This window comes from Phocoena sinus, chromosome 7 (genome assembly GCF_008692025.1).
Source record: "Phocoena sinus isolate mPhoSin1 chromosome 7, mPhoSin1.pri, whole genome shotgun sequence".
In the NCBI taxonomy this organism is placed as follows: Eukaryota; Metazoa; Chordata; class Mammalia; order Artiodactyla; family Phocoenidae; genus Phocoena; species Phocoena sinus.
The window spans coordinates 98,879,653-98,907,061 of record NC_045769.1 but is presented as its reverse complement, the minus strand read 5'-3'; the positions used below and the strand labels follow the sequence as shown (position 1 = coordinate 98,907,061).

General features: G+C 35.7%; 1 protein-coding gene across 1 annotated transcript in view; it reads left to right on the top strand.

The window, feature by feature from the left end:
* The window catches only part of SLC35F5 (solute carrier family 35 member F5), a 53,084-nt gene that overhangs the window by 24,534 nt on the left and 1,141 nt on the right, over positions 1-27,409 (top strand). The window contains 8 exon segments of the mRNA XM_032637515.1: positions 3,493-3,574; positions 4,318-4,405; positions 9,541-9,605; positions 12,022-12,126; positions 15,312-15,471; positions 20,257-20,347; positions 23,674-23,828; positions 24,346-24,432. Coding sequence (XP_032493406.1) covers positions 3,493-3,574; positions 4,318-4,405; positions 9,541-9,605; positions 12,022-12,126; positions 15,312-15,471; positions 20,257-20,347; positions 23,674-23,828; positions 24,346-24,421 — 822 coding nt within the window. The 3' untranslated portion in view covers positions 24,422-24,432.

Genomic DNA, 27,409 nt, shown 5'->3' with positions numbered 1-27,409 from the left:
ACAGTTCACTGGCATTAAATACATTCACACTGTTTTGCAACCATCACCACTGTCTATCAGCAGAAACTTTTTTCATCTTGCAAAAACTAAAACTATACCCATTAAATGACAACTTCTCTTTCCACCTCCCTAGCCCTTGACAGCCACCGTTCTACTTTCTGTCTCTGTGAATTTGACTGCTCTGTGCACCTCATATGAAATGGAATTATACAGTATTTTTCCTTTGGTGACTGGCTTATTTCACTTAGCACAGTGTCTTTAAGGTTCATCTTTGTAGCATGTGTCAGAATATTTTTCATTTTTAAGGCTATGTAATATTCCACTGTATGTATATACCACATTTTGTTTATCCATTCATCCATTGATGTACACTTACGTTGCTTCCACCTTTAATAGTCTTTCTTGAAAAATCAACCTTAAGTAAGTTATAAGAGCAGGGAGCTGTGTTAATCTTAAGTAAAGGCATTTCTGTAGAAAGTCAGAGTAATATAGTCCAGGTATATATCTTTTTAGAAAACCGACTTCATAGAGTGATAAGCTTGGATGAGCTCTAGAGCAATGCTGTTCAATAGAAATATAATGTGCAAATGCAGGTCACATAGGTATTTTTAAATTTTCTAGTAGCCACATTAAAAAAAAGAGAGAGAAACAAGTTACTTTTAATACTATATATATATATATTTTTTTGATTAATTTATTTGGTTGTGTTGGGTCTTCGTTGCTACGCGTGGGCTTTCTCTAGTTGCGGCGAGTGGGGGTTACTCTTTGTTGCAGTGCGGAGCTTCTCATTGTGGTGGCTTCTCCTGTTGCGGAGCACGGGCTCTAGGCACGTGGGCTTCAGTAGTTGTGGCATGCAGGCTCAGTAGTTGTGTCTCGTGGGCTCTAGAGCGCCGACTCAGTAGTTGTGGCACACGGGTTAGTTGATCTGGGGCATGTGGGATCTTCCCAGACCAGGGCTCGAACCCATGTCCCCTGTATTAGCAGGCAGATTCTTAACTACTGCGCCACCAGGGAAGTCCCTTAATACTATATTTTTATTTAACCCACTATATGTAAAACACTTCAAAATATTATCAATATAAAAATTATTGATGAGATAGTTTACATTCTTTGTACTAAAATCTTCTAAACATTTCCATTTTTAAGCATTTCAATTTCTATTTCATTTCAATTTCTGTTTCTGTTTCATTTCAATTTCAGTTTTTATTTCAATTTCTAAACACTTCAATTCAATGTAGCCACATTTCATTTGCTTAGTAGTCACATGTGGCTAGTGGCTACTGTATTGTACATTGTAGGTCAAAAGGAGTTAATGATTACTGTATTTGCCAGTCCTTTAATTCTTGTCTCATTAGGACTTATGGTGTTTTAATTTTTTCTGTAAGATGTAATTTAGGTCATACAGGCTTTTATGCTAATTTTAAAATGAATTATCACTCATGAAATAATGAAATACTATATAAATTATTTGTGACAGCTTAATTAATAGTAAGTGGTTGTCCTCAACTCTGGAATAATGAAAGGAAACATTGTAAAGATAATTTTTACCCGAGGGCAGTTGAGATGGTCTTCTTTTGTGATGAGGCTGCCTTGGGTTTGAAAGCCAGAGAATGGAGTTTGGGGAGAGCTGGAGAATGGGAAGATCTTTCTGGAAAGAGTTCATAGCTAATGAGGAGTAGTTATACTCTTTGAATTCCTGCAATCTAAGTTGTCTGTTTTTATTTCTTTATCTCACATTAGCAGAGACCAGTAAGATTGTTTGGAAAATGAGCACAGTATTTAAGTATTAAAGTGGTAAGGAAAGTGGGTCAAGAAAGCTAATTATCACCCCACAAGCATGGTCTATTCTTGTAGAGGATCTCCAAAAGATAATTAAGGGCAGAATCTTCTGCTGCTTTTTTTTTTTGCGGTACACGGGCCCATCACTGTTGTGGCCTCTCGCGTTGCGGAGCACAGGCTCCGGATGCGCAGGCCCAGCGGCCATGGCTCACAGGCCCAGCCGCTCCGCAGCATGTGGGATCTTCCCGGACCGGGGCGTGAACCCATGTCCCCTGCATCGGCAGGCGGACTCCTAACCACTGCGCCACCAGGGAAGCCCTCTGCTTCTTTTTTAGCACTTCAACTGCAAGCAGATTGTGGCCCCTGTTGTCATATATATTTGATATTGCCCATCTTACCAGTTGCTAACCTCATTTTCTTATTTAGATAGTCAAGTGAAATTAGGAAGTCAGAGGACTACAGATGGAATCAGAGTCTGGCTTTAGCTTTGAGTACAGTGTATACTGAATGAAGACTTCTAGACACTCAGCCATCTGCTGCCTCCTAGCAGTAAGATCTAGCTCTAAGATCATGTGTCTATACTGCTTCTTTGAAATATAAATGCTAATAACTATACTTCTCACTTAACTACAAGTTCTGAGAGATATCAAGAGATGTCCCTCCCTTAATAGAGACAAGTCATTCTCCAGTAGAATATGATTATCCAGTCAGTCTGTTTAAGTAACAGAAAACAGTTAGACAAGCAGTTAATTTACTTTGACCCAGCAATCTGCTTCTTAGTATATACTACATTAGGGGCACTCATGCATATATGCCCCAGGAGGCACATGCTAGAATATTCTTGGTAGCATTGTTTGAAATAGTCAAAAAGTGTTCATCAACAGAAAAATGGATGAGTTGTGGTAAACTGTATTAGATTATCTGATAGCAGTAAAAATAAATGAACTTTGGATGCACGTACACACACAGACACACACACACACACCAGGCTTCATCAAAAGAGGTCCTATTTCTTATTCTCTAAATCAAAGTAGGCACAGGGTTGGGAATATAAGAATAACCTAGCCTAGACAAGCAAAAGGGAAAAAAGAAAAAAAATCCTCATAGCTGGAAAACTTCCTTCATTATATTCAAAGTTATGAGACCTCTTTATATTATGTCTCAAAACTGAGAATCAGAGAAACAATCACAGTTAGCCAGTAAATTCACAATTTCTTGGACACTTAAAAATTCCCAAAGTGAATATAACCTTTTGTCTATCCATCTGGCTAGTTCCATCCATCCCCTTAGGCATCACCTTGTTCAATCGATTTCTCATCATGTTATATTCATCTGCACGTATTTCAATGTTTGAGAACTCCCCCCAACCTAAATTTGATTTAGATAAACTTAATAGAGTACTATCAGTGCTTGGATAAAGCAAATTTCAATGTTGATTTGATATTAAATTTACCCTAATTTTTAAAAAAGCCTGACCAGTGCTAATTTTTAACCAACTGTTGTTAATTTCTTAAGGGAAATTGGATAGCAAAGATATTAGGTCTGATATAAATGTTTGTCTTCTTTTTGGGCCTGTGACTTTTCAGTACAAAGCAGATTTTAAAACTTATGATAGCAGTATTTAGAGGGAGAAAAAAAGGAGGGGACTATAAATTATAATGACAAATATAAAAAGTCATTTATTAGGTTTCACTTTATTTTCTATTTCTTTAGTGGTTTTTGGCAAATTTGTCATATCAAGAAGCACTTTCAGACACAAAAGTTGCTATAGTTAATATTTTGTCCTCAACTTCTGGTAAGAAATTTGTCTTCAAAATCTGTATTATAACTCAAGACCTATTTCTGATATATATGTGTACATATACATATATTTTTATCTTGTTTTAAATTATTTCATTCTTTCTAATGTGTATTGGTATAACTACTATTTAATCTTTAACTTTTGTGCCATAGCCTTGTGCTATTTATATTGCTTCCAATACTTTACAGTATTTTTTATGCAACAATATATTAAAGTTTTATAGGCTGACTCTGTATTGTAGCTATCTTTCCTTTCACATATTCTTTCTAAAGATCTTTTTTTCAACCCTTTGGATAAATGTAATTGCTTATTTCATAACTATAATTTGCCCTATGAAAGGTGTTTTATTTTTAAAATTGAATCACCTTCCAAATCTGGAAGATAAAAAAAGTATTTTTGAAGCTGTAAAAATAACTTTAGTTCACATGCTTGATTATGATGAGGTCAGAATGTTACTCTGAATGCTCAGTTTAGCTCTCTTATTAGTTTTAAAATAAACAGGACTGTACTTGATCTGTACTGTTGAAACAAACATGGTTTCATTTGGAGGCTGTTTTCATGTGTGATCTCTGAACATTTCAGCCTAGGTAACTGCAGTCTTAGTCATTTAAAAATGACAAAAATTAGTTTAAAAGTTAGGTGTCTAATTAACTTATTTAAACAGTCAAGTTGGTAATAAATAATTTTGACAGTATTTAAGCTAATGTATCTTTTTTTTTATCCTTTTCTCTCCATAGGACTTTTTACCTTAATCCTTGCTGCAATGTTTCCAAGTAACAGTGGAGATAGATTTACTCTTTCTAAACTATTAGCTGTAATTTTAAGGTAAGAATATAGTGTAATAGCTAGTTTATTCTGCTTAAAAATGCAATGTTTAAAGCATTTCTGGTAATGATAGATGATAGTTTATATTATAATATACTGTATAGGCAAAGATAGATGAGGATAAAAGGTTTTAAAGGGACATTATGCTACTCAGCTCTGCATCACATCCTTGGCTAGTTTTTGAAACCTTCCTGGGGAGGGTAACTGGAGGGAGGACCCCAGAGCAGCTTTGGTTCCCGTTCACGCGACTGTGGACTGCTAAGTATTGTACCGACATTCACGTTTAACTGGATGTTAATCCTCATAAGCTCCCAAGTTTCTGTTTCCTTTTCCTAAAACAAGTTCCGCTTTTTGTTTAGTTTTCAGTTTTCACTTCTCCCACTTCTGGAAATCTAACCTGCGGTCTTCTCTGATTGTCTCAGCCTCAATCTTTCGATTATTTCTGTATAAATTATCTGGCAATTTTATATTACTGTTTGTAACACAATACATAAGTATCATTAATGACTAACTTAAATCTTTTACTTTATTTAACTTTGTATCCCTACGAGATTATAAACCCTTGAAGGTCAGAACCTTGTTTTCTACTTCTGTGTGTCATCAAAGGCCTAGCATAAAGCTTTGCTCACAGTCAATACTCAAAACAGACATGTTGGTTTGATGAAGCTGTTGTTTTTGTGAGAGAAAATCAGAAATCAGAGAAGGTAGCAGAATAATTTACCAGAAAGATTAGTGTTTCTGAACTATCAGAGCTGGGTTTGAATCAGAGCTCTGCTTTTTGCCCCTGGGCACTTGCCCTAAACTCTCTGAGAGGATTTCCTAGATGACAAAATGCTGATAATATCATCTACTACTTTGCAGTCTTGTTTTAAAGTTTGGAAGGATGTATATAGAAAGTGATTATCGTAGAGACTGGCAATCACATAAGTGGTGTTTCTCTCTTTTAGATATAAGGGTAACTTGACCATGGTAGTTTCCATGGGCAATCTGGTTGAACCAACTAATTTACCATGTAGACTGTGGACACTAGGAATTTATTCTTTTTGCATGATTGGCCCATGTTTTAGCCAAACATATTTTTGCATTAGGGAAATACAGTATATTTGTCATAGGGAAGTGATGAGGTTTATCCAACTTTGTTCAAAATTCATGCCTATTTCTAACTTTTCATTGTCTTAATGGAAGTAGAAAGATACATAGAAGTAGAAAGACAGTATAAGGCTGCATGAGGACAGGAACCACATCTCTTTTGTTCATTGCTTAACCTGAAGTTTAGCTAATAAGCAACAGTTGAATGAAGGAATAACATCTTGATTTCTCTACATTCTTAACTTGGTCTTATTTTTACATTAAAATAATGGGATTAATTTAGTTATTTAAATATTTAAGGATAGTTTTACCATTAATTTTGGTTTTACCAGTGAGAGTTAGTGCCATTGCTAGGTTTATATGGGTTTTGATGTTTGTACATTGCCAAAAAAGATTGGAAGAGGGATGACAAGTTGGTTAATTTTTTCCTAATTGAAAGGCAGAAGATAGCATAGCAGGTAAGAACACTGAACTCTGGAAGTAGACTGCCTGCGTTTCAATCCCAGCTGTGTGATTTTGGTCAAGTTACTTCATTTCTTTGTGCGTTATGTATAATTTTCTCATGTGTACAATGGGAATGATAATAATAATAATACCTTCCTTATAAGGTAATATTGGGCATTTTATGTGGATTAAATGAGTTAATATAAGTATAGCACTTAAGGAAAGAAATCATAAAAATCAGATCAGAAATAAATGAAAAAGAAATGAAGGAAACGATAGCAAAGATCAATAAAACTAAAAGCTGGTTCTTTGAGAAGATAAACAAAATAGATAAACCACTAGCCAGACTCATCAAGAAAAAAAGGGAGAAGACTCAAATCAATAGAATTAGAAATGAAAAAGGAGAAATAACAACTGACACGGCAGAAATAAAAAAAATCATGAGAGATTACTACAAGCAACTCTATGCCAATAAAATGGACAATCTGGAAGAAATGGACAAATTCTTAGAAATGCATAACCTGCCAAGACTGAATCAGGAAGAAATAGAAAATATGAACAGACCAATCACAAGCACTGAAATTGAAACTGTGATTAAAAATCTTCCAACAAACAAAAGCCCAGGACCAGATGGCTTCACAGGTGAATTCTATCAAACGTTTAGAGAAGAGCTAACACCTATCCTTCTCGAACTCTTCCAAAATATAGCAGAGGGAGGAACACTCCCAAATTCCTTCTACGAGGCCACCATCACCTTGATACCAAAACCAGACAAGGATGTCACAAAGAAAGAAAACTACAGGCCAATATCACTGATGAACATAGATGCAAAAATCCTCAACAAAATACTAGCAAACAGAATCCAACAGCACATTAAAAGGATCATACACCATGATCAAGTGGGGTTTATTCCAGGAATGCAAGGATTCTTCAATATACGCAAATCTATCAATGTGATAAACCATATTAACAAATTGAAGGAGAAAAACCATATGATCATCTCAATAGATGCAGAGAAAGCTTTCGACAAAATTCAACACCCATTTATGATAAAAACCCTCCAGAAAGTAGGCATAAAGGGAACTTTCCTCAACATAATAAGGGCCATATATGAGAAGCCCACAGCAAACATCATCCTCAATGGTGAAAAACTGAAAGCATTTCCACTAAGATCAGGAACAAGACAAGGTTGCCCACTCTCACCACTCTTATTCAACATAGTTTTGGAAGTTTTAGCCACAGCAATCAGAGAAGAAAAGGAAATAAAAGGAATCCAAATCGGAAAAGAAGAAGTAAAGCTGTCACTGTTTGCAGATGACATGATACTATACATAGAGAATCCTAAAGATGCTACCAGAAAACTACTAGAGCTAATCAATGAATTTGGTAAAGTAGCAGGATACAAAATGAATGCACAGAAATCTCTGGCATTCCTGTATACTAATGATGAAAAATCTGAAAGTGAAATCAAGAAAGCACTCCCATTTACCATTGCAACAAAAAGAATTAAATATCTAGGAATAAACCTACCTAAGGATACGAAAGACCTGTATGCAGAAAATTATAAGACACTGATGAAAGAAATTAAAGATGATACAAATAGATGGAGAGATATACCATGTTCTTGGATGGGAAGAATCAACATTGTGAAAATGACTCTACTACCCAAAGCAATCTACAGATTCAATGCAATCCCTATCAAACTACCACTGGCATTTTTCACAGAACTAGAACAAAAAATTTCGCAATTTGTATGGAAACACAAAAGACCCCGAATAGCCAAAGCAATCTTGAGAACGAAAAAAGGAGCTGGAGGAATCAGGCTCCCTGACTTCAGACTATATTACAAAGCAACAGTAATCAAGACAGTATGGTACTGGCACAAAAACAGAAAGATAGATCAGTGGAACAGGATAGAAAGCCCAGAGATAAACCCACGCACATACGGACACCTTATCTTTGATAAAGGGGGCAGAAATGTACAGTGGAGAAAGGACAGCCTCTTCAATAAATGGTGCTGGGAAAACTGGACAGGTACATGTAAAAGTATGAGATTAGATCACTCCCTAACACCATACACAAAAATAAGCTCAAAATGGATTAAAGACCTAAATGTAAGGCCAGAAACTATCAAACTCTTAGAGGAAAACATAGGAAGAACATTCTATGACATAAATCACAGCAAGATCCTTTCTGACCCACCTCCTAGAGTAATGGAAATAAAAACAAAAATAAACAAATGGGATCTAATGAAACTTCAAAGCTTTTGCACAGCAAAGGAAACCATAACCAAGACCAAAAGACAACCCTCAGAATGGGAGAAAACATTTGCAAATGAAGCAACTGACAAAGGATTAATCTCCAAAATTTACAAGCAGCTCATGCAGCTCAATAACAAAAAAATAAACAACCCCATCCAAAAATGGGCAGAAGACCTAAATAGACATTTCTCCAAAGAAGATATACAGAATGCCAACAAGCACATGAAAGAATGCTCAACATCATTAATCATTAGGGAAATGCAAATCAAAACTACAATGAGATATCATCTCACACCAGTCAGAATGGCCATCATCAAAAAATCTAGAAACAATAAATGCTGGAGAGGGTGTGGAGAAAAGGGGACACTCTTGCACTGCTGGTGGGAATGTGAATTGGTTCAGCCACTATGGAGAACAGTATGGAGGTTCCTTAAAAAGCTACAAATAGAATTACCATATGATCCAGCAATCCCACTACTGGGCATATACCCTGAGAAAACCAAAATTCAAAAAGAGTCATGTACCAAAATGTTCATTGCAGCTCTATTTACAATAGCCCGGAGATGGAAACAACCTAAGCGCCCATCATCGGATGAATGGATAAAGAAGATGTGGCACATATACACAATGGAATATTACTCAGCCTTAAAAAGAAATGAAATTGAGCTATTTGTAATGAGATGGATAGACCTAGAGTCTGTCATACAGAGTGAAGTAAGTCAGAAAGAAAAAGACAAATACCGTATGCTAACACATATATATGGAATTTAAGGGAAAAAAAAATGTCATGAAGAACCTAGGGGTAAAACAGGAATAAAGACGCAGACCTACTGGAGAACGGACTTGAGGATATGGGGAGGGGGAAGGGTGAGTTTTGACAGGGCGAGAGAGAGTCATGGACATATACACACTAACAAAAGTAGTAAGGTAGATAGCTGGGGGGAAGCAGCCGCAAGGCACAGGGATATTAGCTTGGTGCTTTGTGACGGCCTGGAGGGGTCGGATGGGGAGAGTGGGAGGGAGGGAGACGCAAGAGGGAAGACATATGGGAACATATGTATATGTATAGCTGATTCACTTTGTTGTAAAGCAGAAACTAACACACCATTGTAAAGCAATTATACCCCAATAAAGATGTTTAAAAAAAAAAAAAAATAAGTATAGCACTTATACTATACCGATAATATTGTTAGATATTATTAATTAAATCATTCATTCTTTGATAGTTTTACCCAAAGTTGAGATTAGTCTTTATTACTTGTAAATAATTTTGATCTTTGAGGTTAGTCTTTTGAAGGAATTTATTATTTTACTTGTCAGTAATGACTGTTATTCTCATAGCATCGGAGGTGTTGTGCTGGTAAACCTGTCAGAGTCTGAAAAATCTGCTGGAAGAGACCCAATAGGTAAGTATCTGATTCTGCATTCTTTCTGTTAGAGTATACAAGAAAAGTTCTGTGCATGTCATCATGCATGTGCATGTCCACACACATGCGTGCATACACACACACACACAGGGTGAGCACTAACAAGGCCTTATTTTCTTTAACTTTTCCTTTGGAAATAATGTAAAAAAATTAAAAAATATTTCACAGAACTCTCATATAGCACTCCCCCCGATTCTCGTAACTATTTACAATGTACATAACTACAGTACAGGTTTAAAAATCAGGAATTAACAGTGATTACAATAATTTTTATTTAGTCTGTAGATCCTTTTCAGATTTCAGCATTTTTTCCACTAATGTTCTTTTCCTGGTCCAACATCATTTATTGCATTTAGTTGTCATGTTTCCTTAGTTTTCTTTAATCTGGAACTATCCCTCAGTCTTTTCTTGTCTTTCATAACTTTAATATTTTTGGAGGATACTGTCCACTTGTTTCGTAGAATGTCCTTCAATCTGAGTTTGTCTGATATTTCCTTATGGTTAAATTTATGTTGTGCATTTTTGGCAAGAATATGATGGAAGTGATATTGTATCCTGATAAGTATATCATATCAGAAGGCACATGATGTTGATTTGTCCCATTACTGGTGACATTAATTTTCAAGTGGTGTGTCAGGTTGCTCTAGTGTAGTTACTGATTTTTCCCTTTGTAAGTAAAAATCATCTTGTAATAGATACTGAGGCTATACATATATCCTATCCATCATGCTTGTACCTGCCTGCTAATTTTGTCTTTCACTTTTGATTCTTGCCTGAAACAGTTACTACTACAGTAAACACGTCGTTTTTGATCCATTGTTTAGATTTAACAAAAGAAGGGTAATCAAAATCTAGCTTAACTGGTTTCCTTCTGGATACTTTATTTTTTATTTATTTTTAAAAATATTCATTTATTTATTTACTTGGCTGCGCTGGCTATTAGTTGAAGCATGCAGGATCTTAGTTGCAGCATGCGGAATCTTTAGTTGTGGCATGTGGGATCTTTAGTTGCAGCATGCAGGATCTAGCTCCCTGACCAGGTATTGAACCTGGGTCCCCTGCATTGGGAGCGTGGAGTCTTAACTGCTGGACCACCAGGGAAGTCCCTCCTTCTGGATACTTTCTTTAGACATTTAAAGTTTATTAAATACAACAGTGCTTTCTAAACTATTCCTGGTTACTGCCCAGGGAGCTGTGTCTTGAACTGCCTTACCTCTTTCTCACCCAGAGCAGATCTGTATGTGTAAAACAATATGTATATTTGTTGTGTGTGTGTGAGAGATTTTGTTGACAGGCTTTCCCTTTGCTTTTTAAAAATAGTTTAGTAGTAATAGTAATAATAAATAGATTTAATGAAATACTGGACTTTTGGATAATTGATTAAAGTATTGAATATGGTCACCAGGCAGATAGCACCTTTAACAGCTGTTTTTATTGTTTGTTTGTTTCGGTTTTTTGCGGTACGCGGGCCTCTCACTGCTGTGGCCTCTCCCGTTGCGGAGCACAGGCTACGGACACGCAGGCTCAGCGGCCATGGCTCATGGGCCCAGCCGCTCCACGGCATGTGGGATCTTCCCGGACCGGGGCACGAACCCGTGTCCCCTGCATCAGCAGGCAGACTCTCAACCACTGCGCCACCAGGGAAGCCCTATACAGCTGCTTTTAAAGGCTTACTTAAATGTTCTTGCGAGTTAATATATTAAAGAGAATCCATATTTATTATGCAGGTACTGTGAGCCCTACATTATGTTAGATATTTTAGAACATTAAAAAGTATACATTATGTGTTTACAGTTGTCAAGGAGTTTTTGATTTTAATCAATAATATATGATTAACAAAATAAAGCCCCTAGAGAATAAAATAACACTATATTTAACTATAGTAAGTATTACATTATCTAAAATAGAAGACAAGGATGGAAATTCAGTGGAGTAGAAAGAGGATGCTTGGTGGCAGTGGTGGGACTTTAATAGGGTCTTGAAAATGGTGGTAGAATGTATATTAAAAATTATACATAGCAGTGGGGAGAACAATATAAACAACAGCTTAGAGAGGGAAGGAAGCCTTGTTAAGTTGGCTCTGTCAGATGTCATAATTGCTTATGTAGGGGACAATATGAAGTATGCATTTCAAAATTAAATACCAAAAAGTTGGTAATATAACATGTATAACATTGGTTAGATCATTGAGGTGAATGTTTTTGCATTTATTTGTTTATACTTTAAACTCTTTCCTATATTCCTGGAGGCCATGGATAAGGTGGGTTATGCTTTATCTTTTCATATTTGAATACTGATTTCTTGAAATAGGAGCTGACTGTGTCAGATTTTAAATAAGTGTGTGGTAAATGAGTTAATGAACAGATGCTTTAAATTATTGTCTTGATTTTTACAGGTTCCATTTGGTCTCTTGTTGGAGCCATGCTCTATGCTGTCTATATTGTTATGATCAAGAGAAAAGTAGACAGAGAAGATAAATTGGATATTCCAATGTTCTTTGGTAAGACTATGTTTAACTTGTGAGGCTATTTACTCTGAATGATTAACTTAGGGTTTTCATTTTTGTTTTTTGGAGGGAATAGGGAAGTCTTCCTCCCCACTCCCCCATATGATTCTTTAAAACCATTAGATTTTAAAGATTATGAAGTCCAATCTCAATGTTTTTCTCTTACCTTGTTCTGCATAGTTGTGCACCTGTGAGGAAACGCTCATTCCCTCAGTGTGAGGTAAAGACATTCCTTCTAACACCTTTTTCAAATTAATGTCTTCAGCCTGTGAATCAGATATTTTCCTCACTGATATGACAGGTTATGCTGTTATAAGTATGTGAGTGTATGCCTGTTGTATTATGCATTTTGCCTTTTTTGAACTGTAAGATTGGGGAAACTGCCCCAAAATGATACGTATAATACTGTTTCAGTCTATGTACTTGTTTTTACTAAAAATTATAGGTCTTTTGAAGGTTTTCCATTTGCACTTTAAGACTCAGATTCTTTTATGACATAGATTTTCAAATTATCCAGTTATAGTTTCTGGCATCAATTCTTAATTTTGGTAAATGCCTAATATGATTTATAAATTCTCCTTTGCCTGAAATCAGCTCAGTAAAGAACTTGTGATATCTAGGATTGCAAAAGAAGAACACATTGACAAGATATCTTACAAAAGATATCTGAATATCAATAGATAAAGAAACATGGTGATGAGAATTCAAAGTGCAGCTTACAGGGAACCAGGAGACATGGACTCTAGCTGTTATAACTTCATTTATCTCATACTCATCTGAAAATGAGAAGATTGGACTAGGTTAGTAGCTGATTTATGGAGGATCCTGGGAAGGTTGGAAGGAGGTGGCATTGCACGTGTGAGTCTGGTTCTCAGACTCCTTTGCTGCTTCTGCTGGAGCAATTCTGCTTTGTTGGTTTTTTAGCATTATAATTTAATTTGTAGAAATGATTTTTCTGCTAAAAATAGTTTGTATATCTTCACCTAAAAATGAACAAAAATAAAACCTTTGAAAAGCCGCTAGACTGGGTGATCACTCAAGTTCCTTTCAAGTAGAGAATTCAATAAGTATACTTTAAACATGAAGATAATTTTAATGATGTCTTATTTTAAAGTCATAGAAAATTCCATCTGGAATGGATTAAAATGTTAATGTTTTACAGTGTTTTTTTTTAAGATTGGCAGCTTTCAAGAAAAATTGCTTATTTACTCTTATTGGAGAGTAGTAACAGACATATAACTTGGTTAATCTTCATATGTGCCATGATATGGAAAGCAATATGAATTTGACATGGGCTTTAGAATAGATAGGATTGGAGAAGTAGTAGTTAGGGTTGGGACGTGGAGGGTTCTTTCGGCACTGGGATGTGAGCAGAGCATAGCAGGGAACAGTGAGTAGGTCCATTGTGCTGGAGTGTTCACTTTAGGAAAGAGCAGAAGTGCATGTGGCTGCCTTCTGGAGGGTCTAGAGAACAGGTGAAGTGATTTGGATCTTTTATCTCTAGATCCAAAAGTTGTTACTAAATGTGGGTTTTCATAGGTTTCATAGTTCAGGGAACAGAAAAGGGATTTGGTTCTTGATAATGCCAAATTTTGCTGTTTTAATTAGAACAACTTTTTAATACTATACAAGCCTTCTGTACGTGTGTTGTTTTGTTCCTTTTTATTTTTATCACTAGATGTCTTAACTTGGGTTTCCTAGAAGCAGGGTATGAGACGGGGATTTGGTGCGGGAGATCCATTGAAGGGGTGCTCTGCAGGAAAGACTGGCAAGGGCGTGAGAGGAGAAGAATAGAGAAGGGGAGAGAACCACGCGATCTCTGGTACAGTTGAGGCGTGGCCCAGCTCATTGCAGGTCCCTGGGCAGGGAGCACAGTGGGAGCAGGTAATGTGTCTAGGCACTCCTCAGAGCTGTCCTGGCCTAGAGCCATTAGGATTCGGCTGCGCAGGGTGTGGAGTGGGGAGGGGTGGGGACTTCCAGGGAAAGGCAGACTTGGTCGCTATCCAAGACAGTCCTTCAGAGAAGGCAGGTCTTGTGAGTCTTCAGCAGCAGATGAGAGTAGGTGCTCCAGCCCTATTAAGATTTAACTAGGCATCCTGAATACTAGTTTATTATTTAGCAGCAAATATAAAATACATACCTACTGTAATTTAATTTTCTTTTAGGAAAGCTCTATAGTTACCTCTGGATCTCGTAGTGGAATTGTGGTGTTAAACTATATACAAAGTCCAATAAAAACTACTATAAGATTATAATATTTTTTTCTTTACATACACATGTTGTAGTCTTATATAAGCTTACGTTTCTATAATAATAATAGCTAGCCTTTATTAACTATTTACTCCATGCCATGTACTGTGTTGTATTTTATGTTTGTCTAATCTTCCTAGTAACCTAATTAAATATTGTTTTACACTTATAGATTGGAAAACTGAGGTTTACAAGAGGTTGAGCATCTTGCCTAAAGTTTGCCTAAAGATTACAGTACTAGTGAATGGTAGAGCTGGGATTGGAACCCAGGGCAATCAGACTGCAGAGCACACACACACTTAACCACTAAATATTATAGCCTTCCTTTACACATAGTCCATGCTTAGTTCATACTTGAATAGCTATTGGCGTATGTGTGTAATCTCACAGACTAGCTTATGAGCTCTTGGGAAGGTGGGAAGCAAAAATTTTATCTTTTTAGGGGACCCTCCTCCATTATTCCTAGCATAGCACGGGTGCTTTAAACATAAATGTGATTCGAATCAGAGAGTAAACCGTCTAGTTCCTCTTAATAATTTAGGCTGAATACACACACACATACACGCACCAGTTATTCCTTTAAGTTCTAGGACATTACATTATTATAATCTAAGATTAGCAACCCTTCTTTCTGAATTGTTCTAAGTGGTTTGTTCTGCAGTAGTTGCTCCATACAGTGGGATAGTTGAACCTTGAAGACTCAGTGATCACCAGTTGCTTGATAAAGTTTCTTCTTGTGTTGATCTCTCCCTAAGACTTACTTAAAAACAAAAGTAACAGGAAAAAGAAAAAGTAACAGAAATTTCAGTTAAGGAAACCTGTTGAAGCCCTTTGTGCAAAATCTAACGTTTTCTTATTGTAGAGTTATAAGTTTGGAAAATTGAAATAAATCACAGTTACTAACTTTTCTCTCTTTTATACATGTTTAGGTTTTGTAGGTCTCTTTAATCTGCTGCTCTTATGGCCAGGTTTCTTTTTACTTCATTATACTGGATTTGAGGACTTTGAGTTTCCCAATAAAGTAGTATTAATGTGCATTATCATTAATGGCCTTATTGGAACAGTGCTCTCAGAGTTCCTGTGGTTGTGGTATGTACTGTTTATTACCCTATGATTTATTAGTTATGAGTTTATTGACTTTTGGCTAGTTTAAGCATTTCTATTTCTTCTGTCTTCTGATGGCCCCTCCTGTGCACCTTCCCACTGCACACACTTATAGCTTAATACAGTAACCCCATTAGAGCAGGAACTGTGTTTTGTTTTTTTAATTTCTGTGTACCCATTGCATAGAGTAGTGGCTTGCACATAGAAGGAGCTCGTGAATTTTGCTGAACGAATAAATGAATATGAATGATCTGAATTTATAGAATGTTTTAGAAAGTAGAGTGTTATGCTAATTAAAGGCATCATTATCTAATGGACAGTCACACTTAGGAGATGTGTATCCCAGGTATGAATACATGAATTCTAAGTGAGAATCTGGGGACTTTGCTTATTCAGGAGACTTTGGAATGTCTGTTTGGTTGCTCATAGACTTTTTTGTTTTGTTTATTCTCAGGACTTTTCATATGAGTAAGGCAGATATATAAACCCTAAGCTCTGATTAACTTGAGATTTTAACGTAGTTTGATATGTTGTAATATCAACTATGTTGATATATGCTAATAATCTTAAAATAGTTTGACAGCAGTATCATATATGGAATTTAAGAAAACTTCAAATAGAGAGCTTAATACTTACTCCTGTTTCCATCTAATACGAACTTAAAAAGAAACACAAATTGTACCTAAACTCCTAAATGTATTTTATTATATACCATTTAAGACTACTGACTAGTTTTCCCTTGCAAAAGACTGCAACAAAAATAGCCTTTTCCATCAAGTCTTCCTTAATGCTCTGCCTACATTTCTTTCCCCTCTCCAATTAAGGAAATATCTCTATTTTCTTGATATCCTCTGTACTCACTCCCTTTCGTGTAGTACTTAAAGATTTACTTTGTATGTAGTAATTTGTGTAATTAGATTCCTTTGCTGATCTAAAACTCTTTGGTATTAAAATCTGCTCATTTTGTACAAATTATTTGAGGTGCTCGGTTTTTTTTAACCAAAAAGAATTATATATTTTCTTTTATATATTAATATGTACCATATGTCGCATTCTTTTGTCCTATCACTTCTTTTGTTCTATCATTTCTCTTGCCTCTTTCCACTCTTGGTTCTGGGCAGATGAAACTGCTTACTGGTAGTGTTTTGATTGAACTTAGTTGCACCATAAGGATTGTTGATCTTAAACCATTTTTGATGGCAGTTTCATAGGGTTCAACCCGGTGAACCATATGCTTTAAACAATTATGCACTCACTGTATTTTAACAGAAGTTTGTACTCCCTACTTTTCTAAGTTTAGCTTAGATTAGAAAATTTCAAAGCAAGGAGTTTTTACGTATTTGAAAGAAGTAATTTAAAAAAATTTTTGGATATTAGATGAGAGAAAGGTTTAGTATGGTTCGTATTACATTGAGACTCATAAACATGGACTATACCACAAATTTACAAATATTAAAATACTCATTTATCGAGAGAGTTATTTTTAATAAATATATACACTAGAGTTTCATTATGTCAGCAGATTTTTTTTTTTTTTTTTTTTTTTTTTTCTTTGCGGTACGCGGGCCTCTCCCGTTGCGGAGCACAGGCTCCAGACGCGCAGGCCCAGCGGCCACGGCCCACGGGCCCAGCCGCTCCGCGGCATGCGGGATCCTCCCGGACCGGGGCACGAACCCGCGCGCCCTGCATCGGCAGGCGAACTCTCAACCACTGCGCCACCAGGGAAGCCCATGTCAGCAGATTTTAATGTAGGCTTTGGGGTTGAATGAATATGAGTTGTGACATATGTAATCTCTCTATTATGTGAGCTTTCCTGAGTTTGCTCCCTTGGAAAATTTTATAGCTAAATAATAAATAACATGTTTTGAAATATTTTTATTCTTTTTGTATTTAACTTTTTTTAAATTAAGAGAGTAATCCATACAAAAGTGTACAAAATGGATTACAATGAAAAGGTAATCTCCCTTCTGCCCCACATTTTCATTTCTTTTCCCCAGAGGCAACCACTATTAACTTCTAAGCCTTCTGCAAAATTGTCTGTATATACAGAAGTGTGTTATCAGTCTCTTAATCCTCCCCACTCCAATTTGTTTTATTTTTAACATGCAAACTATGGATATCATTCTGTACACAAATTACTGTCTTGTAAATCTTTACATATCAGCCACTAGATTCATTTTTTTAAAGCCTATGTAGTACTCTAATCTGTTATGCTCCAATCTATTATGTAACATAATGCATAGAACATAATGTGTTTTACCAGTTCCTTCTTGAGAGACATTTTAGTTTGTAGTCTTCTGCTTTGTAAATAATATGGCATTGAACATCCTCATATATGTTTTTGCATATACATGTAAGTATTCTATAGGATAAATACTGAAAAGACTGAATCAAGCGTGTAGACTTTTTATTTTTTCTGCGGTACGCAGGCCTTTCACTGTTGTGGTCTCTCCCGCTGCACAGCACAGGCTCTGGACACGCAGGCCCAGCGGCCATGGCTCACGGGCCCAGCCGCTCCACGGCACGTGGGATCCTCCCGGACCGGGCCACAAACCCGTGTCCCCTGCATCGGCAGGCGGACTCTCAACCACTGCGCCACTAGGGAAGCCCCAAACGTGTAGACTTTTGATTTTGAGAGAATTGCAAAGTTATTCTCTACAGAAGGAACACAATGTATGTTCCCAACTGTGTATATGAGTGTTTATTGTTGACTAAACTGGACACTCAGGATCATACATTATGATCAAAGCTATGTTTATCCTTACCTGGGGTGGATTTTTCAGGACCTCAAAAAGGTTTATTTTTCAGATATACTTCTGCACTCAAGCATTTAAGAGTACTTATGGTTACAACTCAAAAGCAGTAGGTTAGTCAGTAATGAAACAAACTTCATATCCCTTCAATTCTAGGTGTTGTTGGTAATTCAAAACAATTATAAGGAGCATATCTATGTATTTTATACCTTTTTAGATCATTAAAAATAGTTAAATCAGAAGTCATAACCTTCGCGTGTATGATGATTTCTTTCTAGGAAGGCAAGATTATTGTATGTTTAACTATAAACAGACAACAAACTTCAGCATATATAATCAGGTGCTGAGTAGTATACTAAAGATTTAGAAGTGCAGTTGTGAATTTTTTGGAAATTAAAGATGTGTACTTGTCACTCATTGTTTATTGGAAAAAAATTTTTTTAAGTGCACTGTTAACTCCATATATTGTACTGCTAGTATAGATGTGAGATTATCCACCTAGTCCTCTGTCTTAGCATTTCCTGGAGCATGTTGAATGAATAATAGATCAAATGGGGAATTCCCTGGTGGTCTGGTGGTTAGGACTCTGCGCTTCCACTGCAGGGGGCACAGGTTCGATCCCTGGTTAGGGAACTAAGATCCTGCGTGCTGCGTGCCTCGGCCAAAAAATTAATTAATTAATTAAAAAAAATAAATCAGATGTATTCAGCCATCAGCTAAATTGGGAAAAGCTGGTATAAGTCAAACAGGGTTTTTAATACTTCATCTCAGACTCAGTGTGATTCTACTTTGCATTATAAATCTCTAAGAACATGTACTGCATTAAAAAAACAACAACAAGAGAATTCCCTGGTGGTCCAGTGGTTAGGACTCAGCGCTTTCACTGCGGGGGCCCCGGTTTGATTCCTGGTCCTGGAACTAAGATCCCGCCTGCAAGTCTTGCAGTGTGGCCAATAAATAAATTAATTAATTAATTAAAAAAATTTTTAATTAAAAAAAATGATATTTGATCCCTGAACCCTCTTTTCACAGATCAGCTCATGAATAGTGGACTAGCGCTTGAGTTTTCTTTACCACATCAATAAGAACTAATTGTCCAGCCTCTGGTGAATACTTCAAGTGAAACTTTATCAAGAGATAGCCTCTTTTATTGTAGGACAGCATTGTTAATCCTAACATATACTGAGCTAGAATTTACTTGCCTATAATTTCCATGGGTCTGTAGTCCTAATTATATACATTATGGTTTTATCTTGGCCTATAATTCATTTTCTTCTTATATACCCAAATATCTATTCAATATAATGCTTTCCTTCATTTTTTTCCTTCAACTATATAAAATTATATGCAATTGGTATGTCAAAATTTGATACCAACATTGATAGTTCAAGGTGAAAATAAAACGAAGAGCTTAGGTTTTGGTTAGGACAATTGCTAGAAAAATGAAAAACCACAAGGAAATATCCCTGAAAAATACTCAAGTTCTTTTTTTCCGATATTAAGCCAAATCAAAAGAGCAGCACACATCTAAAGACTACTTTAGTTTTTAATGAGGGTGAGATATTTTTGCTTTAATGACCGACCCACCTGTTGGCTTATCACTTTGTTAAAGTCTGTGTTATGAGGTATTGTCCTGAAATTCTAATATAGCTGTTTCCTTTGTTAGCTGAGTATCATTATCACAAAACTATAACAACTCTTTTGACAGTTTTATTAAGAATGTTAATATAAGCTATACATCAAAAGTTGAATAACGTCTGTAAGCAGATCTAGAAAATAGCATAAAGTCTTTTGAAATTAGTATACTTATATATTGGATTTTTAATACTTGAAGATAAACTGTAGTAATGATCTTAGTAACTTTATTTTTCATTATGTCTTAGTCCATCCTGAGCTTTTATTTTTGCTCCTGATCTCTCTTGCCTATGTTGTAAGATAGATAGTTTTTGATCATTGTTTTTTTTTGGTTCTTTTACTTTTTTGATATGGAAATGTATATTTTCTTTTTTCTTTTTAGGGGCTGCTTTCTTACCTCATCACTGATAGGCACACTTGCACTAAGCCTTACAATACCTCTGTCCATAATAGCTGACATGTGTATGCAAAAGGTAAGGCAAACTATTTATTAGATATTTTAAGTGTATTACTAAAACAGAGCTAATGAAAGGTAAGGAATGTGACTAAATTTTAAAGATGACCATGAATAATACTTGATGCCTTCTCTTCCAAGCTGTTTTACTACAAAGAGATATAAAAAGTACCAAAGAAATGGGTAATGTGTTACATTTTTTAGCCTTTCAATATTTTTCCTTAATTTCTAAATTAAGGGCAGTGTCTTTATATATAGTTCTCCAGTTTTGGAGCTGATTATGTTCCAGATGTTCTTTGGTGAGTCAGTGGTATGGAATAGGGGATATAGTTTACTCATATAAATAGTAGTGTTTTGATTTCTAGCATAGACTCCAAAGGTTTCTTAACACTATGTTAATACTCCCATAGATGTGAGCGGCACAGGGATAACGTCGTTTCTCAGTGATTGCTCATTTCTGTCTGGACTCACCAGGGCGGGTGCTCCTTTCCTCGTCTGTGAGGTCCTGGTCTGAATGTGAGGGTTCTTTTGATAAATGCTGGCCGTGATAACATTGCAGAAAAGAGAATTGGGGTGGAGAGTCTCTCCCAGCAGCCCAAAGGGAGAAGTTTCTTTAGTGCTTCTAGGGGTACTAGGGAGAAAAAGATGTGCCACTGGCTCACACTAAAAGATGTGTAGCCTTTTATCACCCAGTTCAATATTTGTAAGCTTTTAATGCCAATATTAAGTAACCAAACGATGTGTGTGTGTGGTTTGGTTTAATATAATTTGAAGAAGAAATACTTGAAAGCCCAAAGGCTTATAATGCGTAGAAGTTAAGATCAGATTTTTATTTTTCTTTAGATCTTCATGCAGTTTTTAGGATAAAGGCAAAATACTCTCAGTGATATGTATCCTCTTTATTTAAAAAAACAATTCTGTGGTATTTAATTTTGTTTTATGGTTCAATAAATTCTAATTTATCTGTCATGGTTAAGAATGGAAATCTTTGTAATTGAGAATTACTTATCTTACATATACCATGCATTTTCGAAAACTGTGAATATTATAAAATATATGTAACACTAAAGTCATACATTATTAAATCCTTTTATAGATTTAAATAATATCCAGGTCTTTCCATATCTCAGGGTCATAATCTTGAATATCAACCAAAATTATTCTAGTGAAACTAGGGAAGTGCTGCTTATTAGAGGATTTTGGTAGATTGCTGTATAAATGAATTTTACCATACTGATACTTTGAAAACATCGGCTTTTTTGCAGATTTGAAAAATAAAAATTGAAGGTTAATTTTACTTTTGAATTTTTTAAAAAGAACTGTAACAGCGGATTTAATTTGATTAAATGATTATGTCATTTGTTCAAATATTTTAAGATGAAGGCAAAACACAAGGGAAAAATGTGTGTATATATAATAGATTAGAAAAACATACCAACAGTCATTTCTTGATTGTCTTTGCATCAAGATTAGGGAATCAGTTAAATGAGTAGGCTGGGCCTTTGGTGGGAATTGAGGGCAGGAAGATACCTTCTGGTAAAAGTAGCAGGGTATGGCCCAGACCTGTAATAGAAACATGGTAGGAGAAACCTACTTTCCTGGGGTTTTTTTTGTTCTAATATCCAAGCATATTTATATATAGTTTCTGAAATTTTAGCATTTATCAACTTTATTTATTGAGCTTAAAATGTATATTTTTTTTAACCTATTGATATTTGGTATAATAGGAAGCATCCCTGATTGTTTTCAGGTTTATATTCAGATATATTCAGGAGTTAGACTCTTTTTGTTTACTTAGGCAGTTTTCATTGTTAATAAATGTCTTCATTTAAAAAAAATTGTCTTCATAGCTTGTTGGAAATCAAATTAAAGGTTTTTTTTAACTATTCAGCAGCATATAAATAACTGCATTGTTAAAAGTGAACTTTGCCTTTAAAAGTCGTCTAGTTTTACTTACCTTTATAAAGTTTGCTTTTTTCAGTTCTAAAATAGGGTTTTTAGTTGAATATTCATGAAATCATTCTATCAACTATATCTGCATTTTTAACTCTCATTAGTCAGAAGTTCTTTATACTTTTTCCTTTCTTCGGTCATTTAAGTTCATCATGGTTTTTCTAGATTATTAAATATTCTGGCAAATATTCCAAGAATATGTTATACCAATACTTTGATAACAGTGTGAAGGCTTTTTAGTACTTGCTGCTGGGTGTTCTTATCCTGACTCGGCCTGTGTGTGTGTACCGTACAAGCAGAACGTGCATGTTAAAAGTTGTCAGTGGTTTTTCTTGTGTTACCCATTATGAGTCCCTCATAAAAGAAACCATTATTCTCACAAAACCCCTTTACTCTGACTAATGGGTGGTGTGAAATGGAATAGTATATGTTTTCCACAAGAGGGAGTCTTGCCTTTGATTCTCAGCCTCATTTTTTTTAATGCTTAGAGAGGGCAAGCAATTTTTCTTCCCTATTTTAAAGATAGGAGTTACTGTTTTTGTCATTATTTTGAAAGCAAACCACCAGTGTGTTGCAGCTGAGTCTCAATAGTTAATCAGTGCAGGCTCTTTTTAGCAATTGTTTTTGATCCTTAGTTGAATCTAGATGGTAAAGGAAAGAATGATTTTTTTGTTTTGTTTTGGTAACTTTATGGTGTCTCATTTTTAATTTTCTTGACGACCCTGATAAAATGACGGATTGGAGGGTCAGGCTTGGCGATCTGAGGGCTCCTCACCCCTGAAAGTATTTCTCTTTGTGATCTTTATTTTACTTAGTTATGATTTCCTTTTGAAAATTTCTATTTCATTTGTTACTAGATAATCAAGCTATATTTCATCAATAAAATGTTTGCAAAAGTTTTACTTGAGTTTCATCTGTTTTTAGTACTGTCTTAAGAACCATAACATAACACAACATATCATAGCAATAGCATAACCTAGTTTTTCAAAAGTGGGAGTTTTTAAAAATGACTTCAGGAACTAAAGGGGAAGAATCAACTTGAGAACAGGCAGTAGTCAGTAAAGAAAATATGGGCAATGTGATGTGTAAGGCAAATGCTTAAAATTTCATAATTTTGTTTCTGATGTACTATGCCTGTACTTATTAGTGAAAAGCATGCTTTCCTTTAGGCTATTTTCCAAGCAAGAAGTATTTTTGTTGGTAATTTAAGCAAGTGGTTAATATGTTGACGTCCTGAATCCTTATATTTAATAATAACATACTTAAAATGTTGTCAAAGATTAGTATTATTTTCTTGGTGTTTTACTGTATTCCTGCAAGTTATCATAAGTGGAAAACTTGTCTTAATGGTAATTGTGGGTGTTTTGTTTTTCTTCCATCTCTTATTTTTAGGTGCAGTTTTCTTGGTTATTTTTTGCAGGCGCTATCCCTGTATTTTTTTCATTTTTTATTGTAACTCTCTTGTGCCATTATAATAATTGGGATCCTGTGATGGTGGGAATCAGAAGAATTTTTGCCTTTATATGCAGAAAACATCGAATTCAGAGGTAGGTTAATTTCTAATACAGATTTTTAAAAAATAATGTTTACTAAGTAAATTAGGAATCATATCATGCTGGCCTAGCTTTTTAGAGATTCTGTGAAGAACTTTTAAAAGATTATAATTTTATATGTACAGTGCCAGATAAAAGAATTTGTTCAGACCCTTCAGGTGATAAGATAGTTTCTTCCCAACTGCTTTTTAAAAAAAAAAAAAAGTTTTGATTCACAGGTACAACCAAAGTGCTTACTGCTTTGCTAAAACAAATTTAAATGTAGAAAACATTTGTTTGTTTGAAAAAAATTCATAATAAAATATGATAACATTGCCTCCATTTTTTTTCAATTTCTTTCTTTTTAAGAGAGAGAAACCTTCTTACATTCTACTCTAAAAAGAATTTGGGACAATTTGTTGGAGAATCTTGACCTTGTCTTAGGTCTGACCTCAAGCCTCAGCCAGTGGAGTAGATCATTTTTAAGGGTTCCTTAGGTCTAAAGCTTTCCTAACTATTGTCTTTTTTTAAGGGTTCCAGAAGACAGCGAACAGTGTGAGAGTCTCATTCCTATGCACGGTGTTTCTCAGGAGGATGGAGCTAGTTAGCTGTAGTCCAGGTTTGTATGTTAGCTGACAGTAGTATTGAATAAGGTTCTTATTCTTGTATTGCTCAAATACAGAATCGATTTTCCATTATTAGTTGTTTGAGAGGCAATATAGCTTAGAGGCTAAGGGAGTCCAATTCTGGAGTCAAACTTCCTGGGTTCCAATTCCAGCTTCTCTATGTACTAGCTCTGTGACTTTATGCAACGTTCTTAACCTCACTGTGCCTCAGCTTTCTTATCTGTAAAATGGGGTTGCAGTAGAACCTCCCTCACAAAGTTGTTAGAAGAATTAAATACTTGGTAAGTTTAAAACACATACAATATAATACCTGAGTCAAATTAAGTGATTCCCAAGTTTTGTTTGTTTGCTTTTTTTTTTTTTTTTTTTGCGGTACGCGGGCCTCTCACTGTTGTGGCCTCTCCCGTTGCGAGGCACAGGCTCCGGACGCGCAGGCTCAGCGGCCATGGCTCACGGGCCTAGCCATGCCGCGGCATGTGGGACCTTCCCGGACCGGGGCACGAACCCGTGTCCCCTGCATCGGCAGGCGGACTCTCAACCACTGCACCACCAGGGAAGCCCTGTTTGTTTGCTTTTTGAAAAGGAAGAAGTAAAATTGTATTCAGTTGCAGATTGCATGATTATATTTAGAAATTCTAAGGAATTAGCAAAAAAAAGTTATTAGAATAATTGAGTTTAGCAAGATCACATATACAGTGTCAATATAAAAAAATCTTCCTATTATTTCTATATGTAGCAATGAACAATAATTAAATGAAATTAAGAAAAATTCCATAAACAATGAACTTTTAAAAATACAAGTACATTTAACAAACATTGTACAAGACTTGTAGATGGAAAACTAAAAAATAATTCAGAGAAAAATTAGAGATATGAGTAAATGGAGAGATATAATAATGTGTTCATGGGTTGAATGACTCAACCCATTAAGATGTACTATTAAAAAGCCAGTTATCCCTAAACTGATCTATAGATTGAGTGCAATCCCAGTCAACATTCTAACGAGCTTTCTTGTGGAAATTGACAAGATGGTCCTAAAATAAGGCAATTAAAAATTTTTTATCTATTTTTTAAAATTAAATTATACTTGAACTACAACACTGTTAGATCCAGGTACAAAACATTGTGATTTGCTATTTCTATACACTACAAAATAATCACAAGTGATTCCAAGTTTTTTGAGGTTTTTTTTGCGGTATGCGGGCCTCTTACTGCTGTGGCCTCTCCCGTCGCAGAGCACAGGCTCCGGATGCGCAGGCCCAGTGGCCACGGCTCACGGGCCCAGCCGCTCCGCAGCATGTGGGATCTTCCCGGACCGGGGCACGAACCCGCATCCCCTGCATCGGCAGACGGACTCTCAACCACTGCGCCACCAGGGAAGCCTGTGATTCCAAGTTTTAACTATTACTTACATTCATGCTAATGGTCATCATTTTACTTAATGATACACTTTAGAAAAATATTTTTTTCTGAGTATAAAATTAAGAAAAAATGTAATACTTCAGTGTATATCCAGTCTCTTCTCCATGTATGTGTGTGTGTTTACCACAACTGGCACAATATATATCCTGATTCTCTGACTATGCTTTTCACTTAACAATGTTTCGAAAACATTTCCACATTTTTTTTTTAATTTTAAGAAATAGTATCTTATATATTTCTTACATGACAGAAAGAGTACGTGATAGTTTATGTTTCTCTTAATGAGTCCTTGGAATATATCCACCGTATATCTTTGGTAGGTAGGAAAGCAATTATTTATTTAGAGCAAGAGATCACAATAAATTACTGAAATTCTGGAAATTCTGGTCCCTTTCTTCTGAGATAACTTTAGACGATTTATATTGAAATGTTTCTTGATTACACCTGGGCTTCCCCTCTTCACCTAGAACATTGAACAACTCCTGTCAACTCCTTGCACTCACATTGGCCATGAAGCTTAAGTTTATCTTCATGGTAAATTCACCTCTAACCCAAGGCTATTTGTCTTGGTTTTATGTTTTTCTTTGATTGGTCTTTTTTTATTCTAGTTTTTCCTCTTAGGATGGTTATATATGCACATAGTTTGAAGAGTTAGAGTTCTACAATTCTTACTGTACAATGCAGCTATCCCCTGCCCTGCACTGCCTATCCTGCTTTCATTCTTTTCCCACCCTGAGGAGTCCCTTTAAACTCTTCATTGATTTGTTTCATATTTTCCTCTCCATCTAAGTACCATGCTTATACTTCTATTTCTTGATTTCTCAGTTTCAGGCCTCTTCAGTTGGTTTTCCCACTATGGCACATGAGGACAGGTTACTTTCAGTTTCCCCCTCCTCTGCTCCCACCGCACTTGCCTGCCTTCCAGCCCTGTATCATTCCTACCTCCTCATCATCCCAGGATATTTATCCTGTGATTTTGAATAGATGTGTAATCAGTGTTTACATTGTTATGCCTATATAAATGTTACTTTTACCTGAGCCATGTAGGTTTGTGCCTGGCATTTCCCCAGTCCAGAGACCCTCTGTTACTACCCTTTTTGGAGAATAAACCTCAGATCTTCTCCTGGGATAGAGAAGAGGCACTTGACCAGCTGTGAAACGTGAGGGGCGGGCATCTGAGTGTCTAACTGCTTTTTCTATAAACTTTGTACCAATCTGCCTACTTTTAGTTGTTTCTTCACCCCTCCTTACAGAGGCATCTGGTTGTATTTCTTCATTGCTAGCTAAGAGTTGGCTGCTCTTTTCTTGTCTCTGTTCTTCTCTATGTCCATGTGGTTTATACTTCTTTAAAAAAATCCCTTTATTATCTTTTTACTGAGGTTTTGGGGACAGAGTAGAACTATGTATATTTTGCTGTTTTAAAATTGTTTTAATTTTTAAAAATTAAAAAAATGCAAATAGTTATTCTTTAAAGCTTTTTAATGCTATAATTTATACACTTTCCCTCCCTAGTATGCTGTGCATTATTCCCATACTCACACTCATACC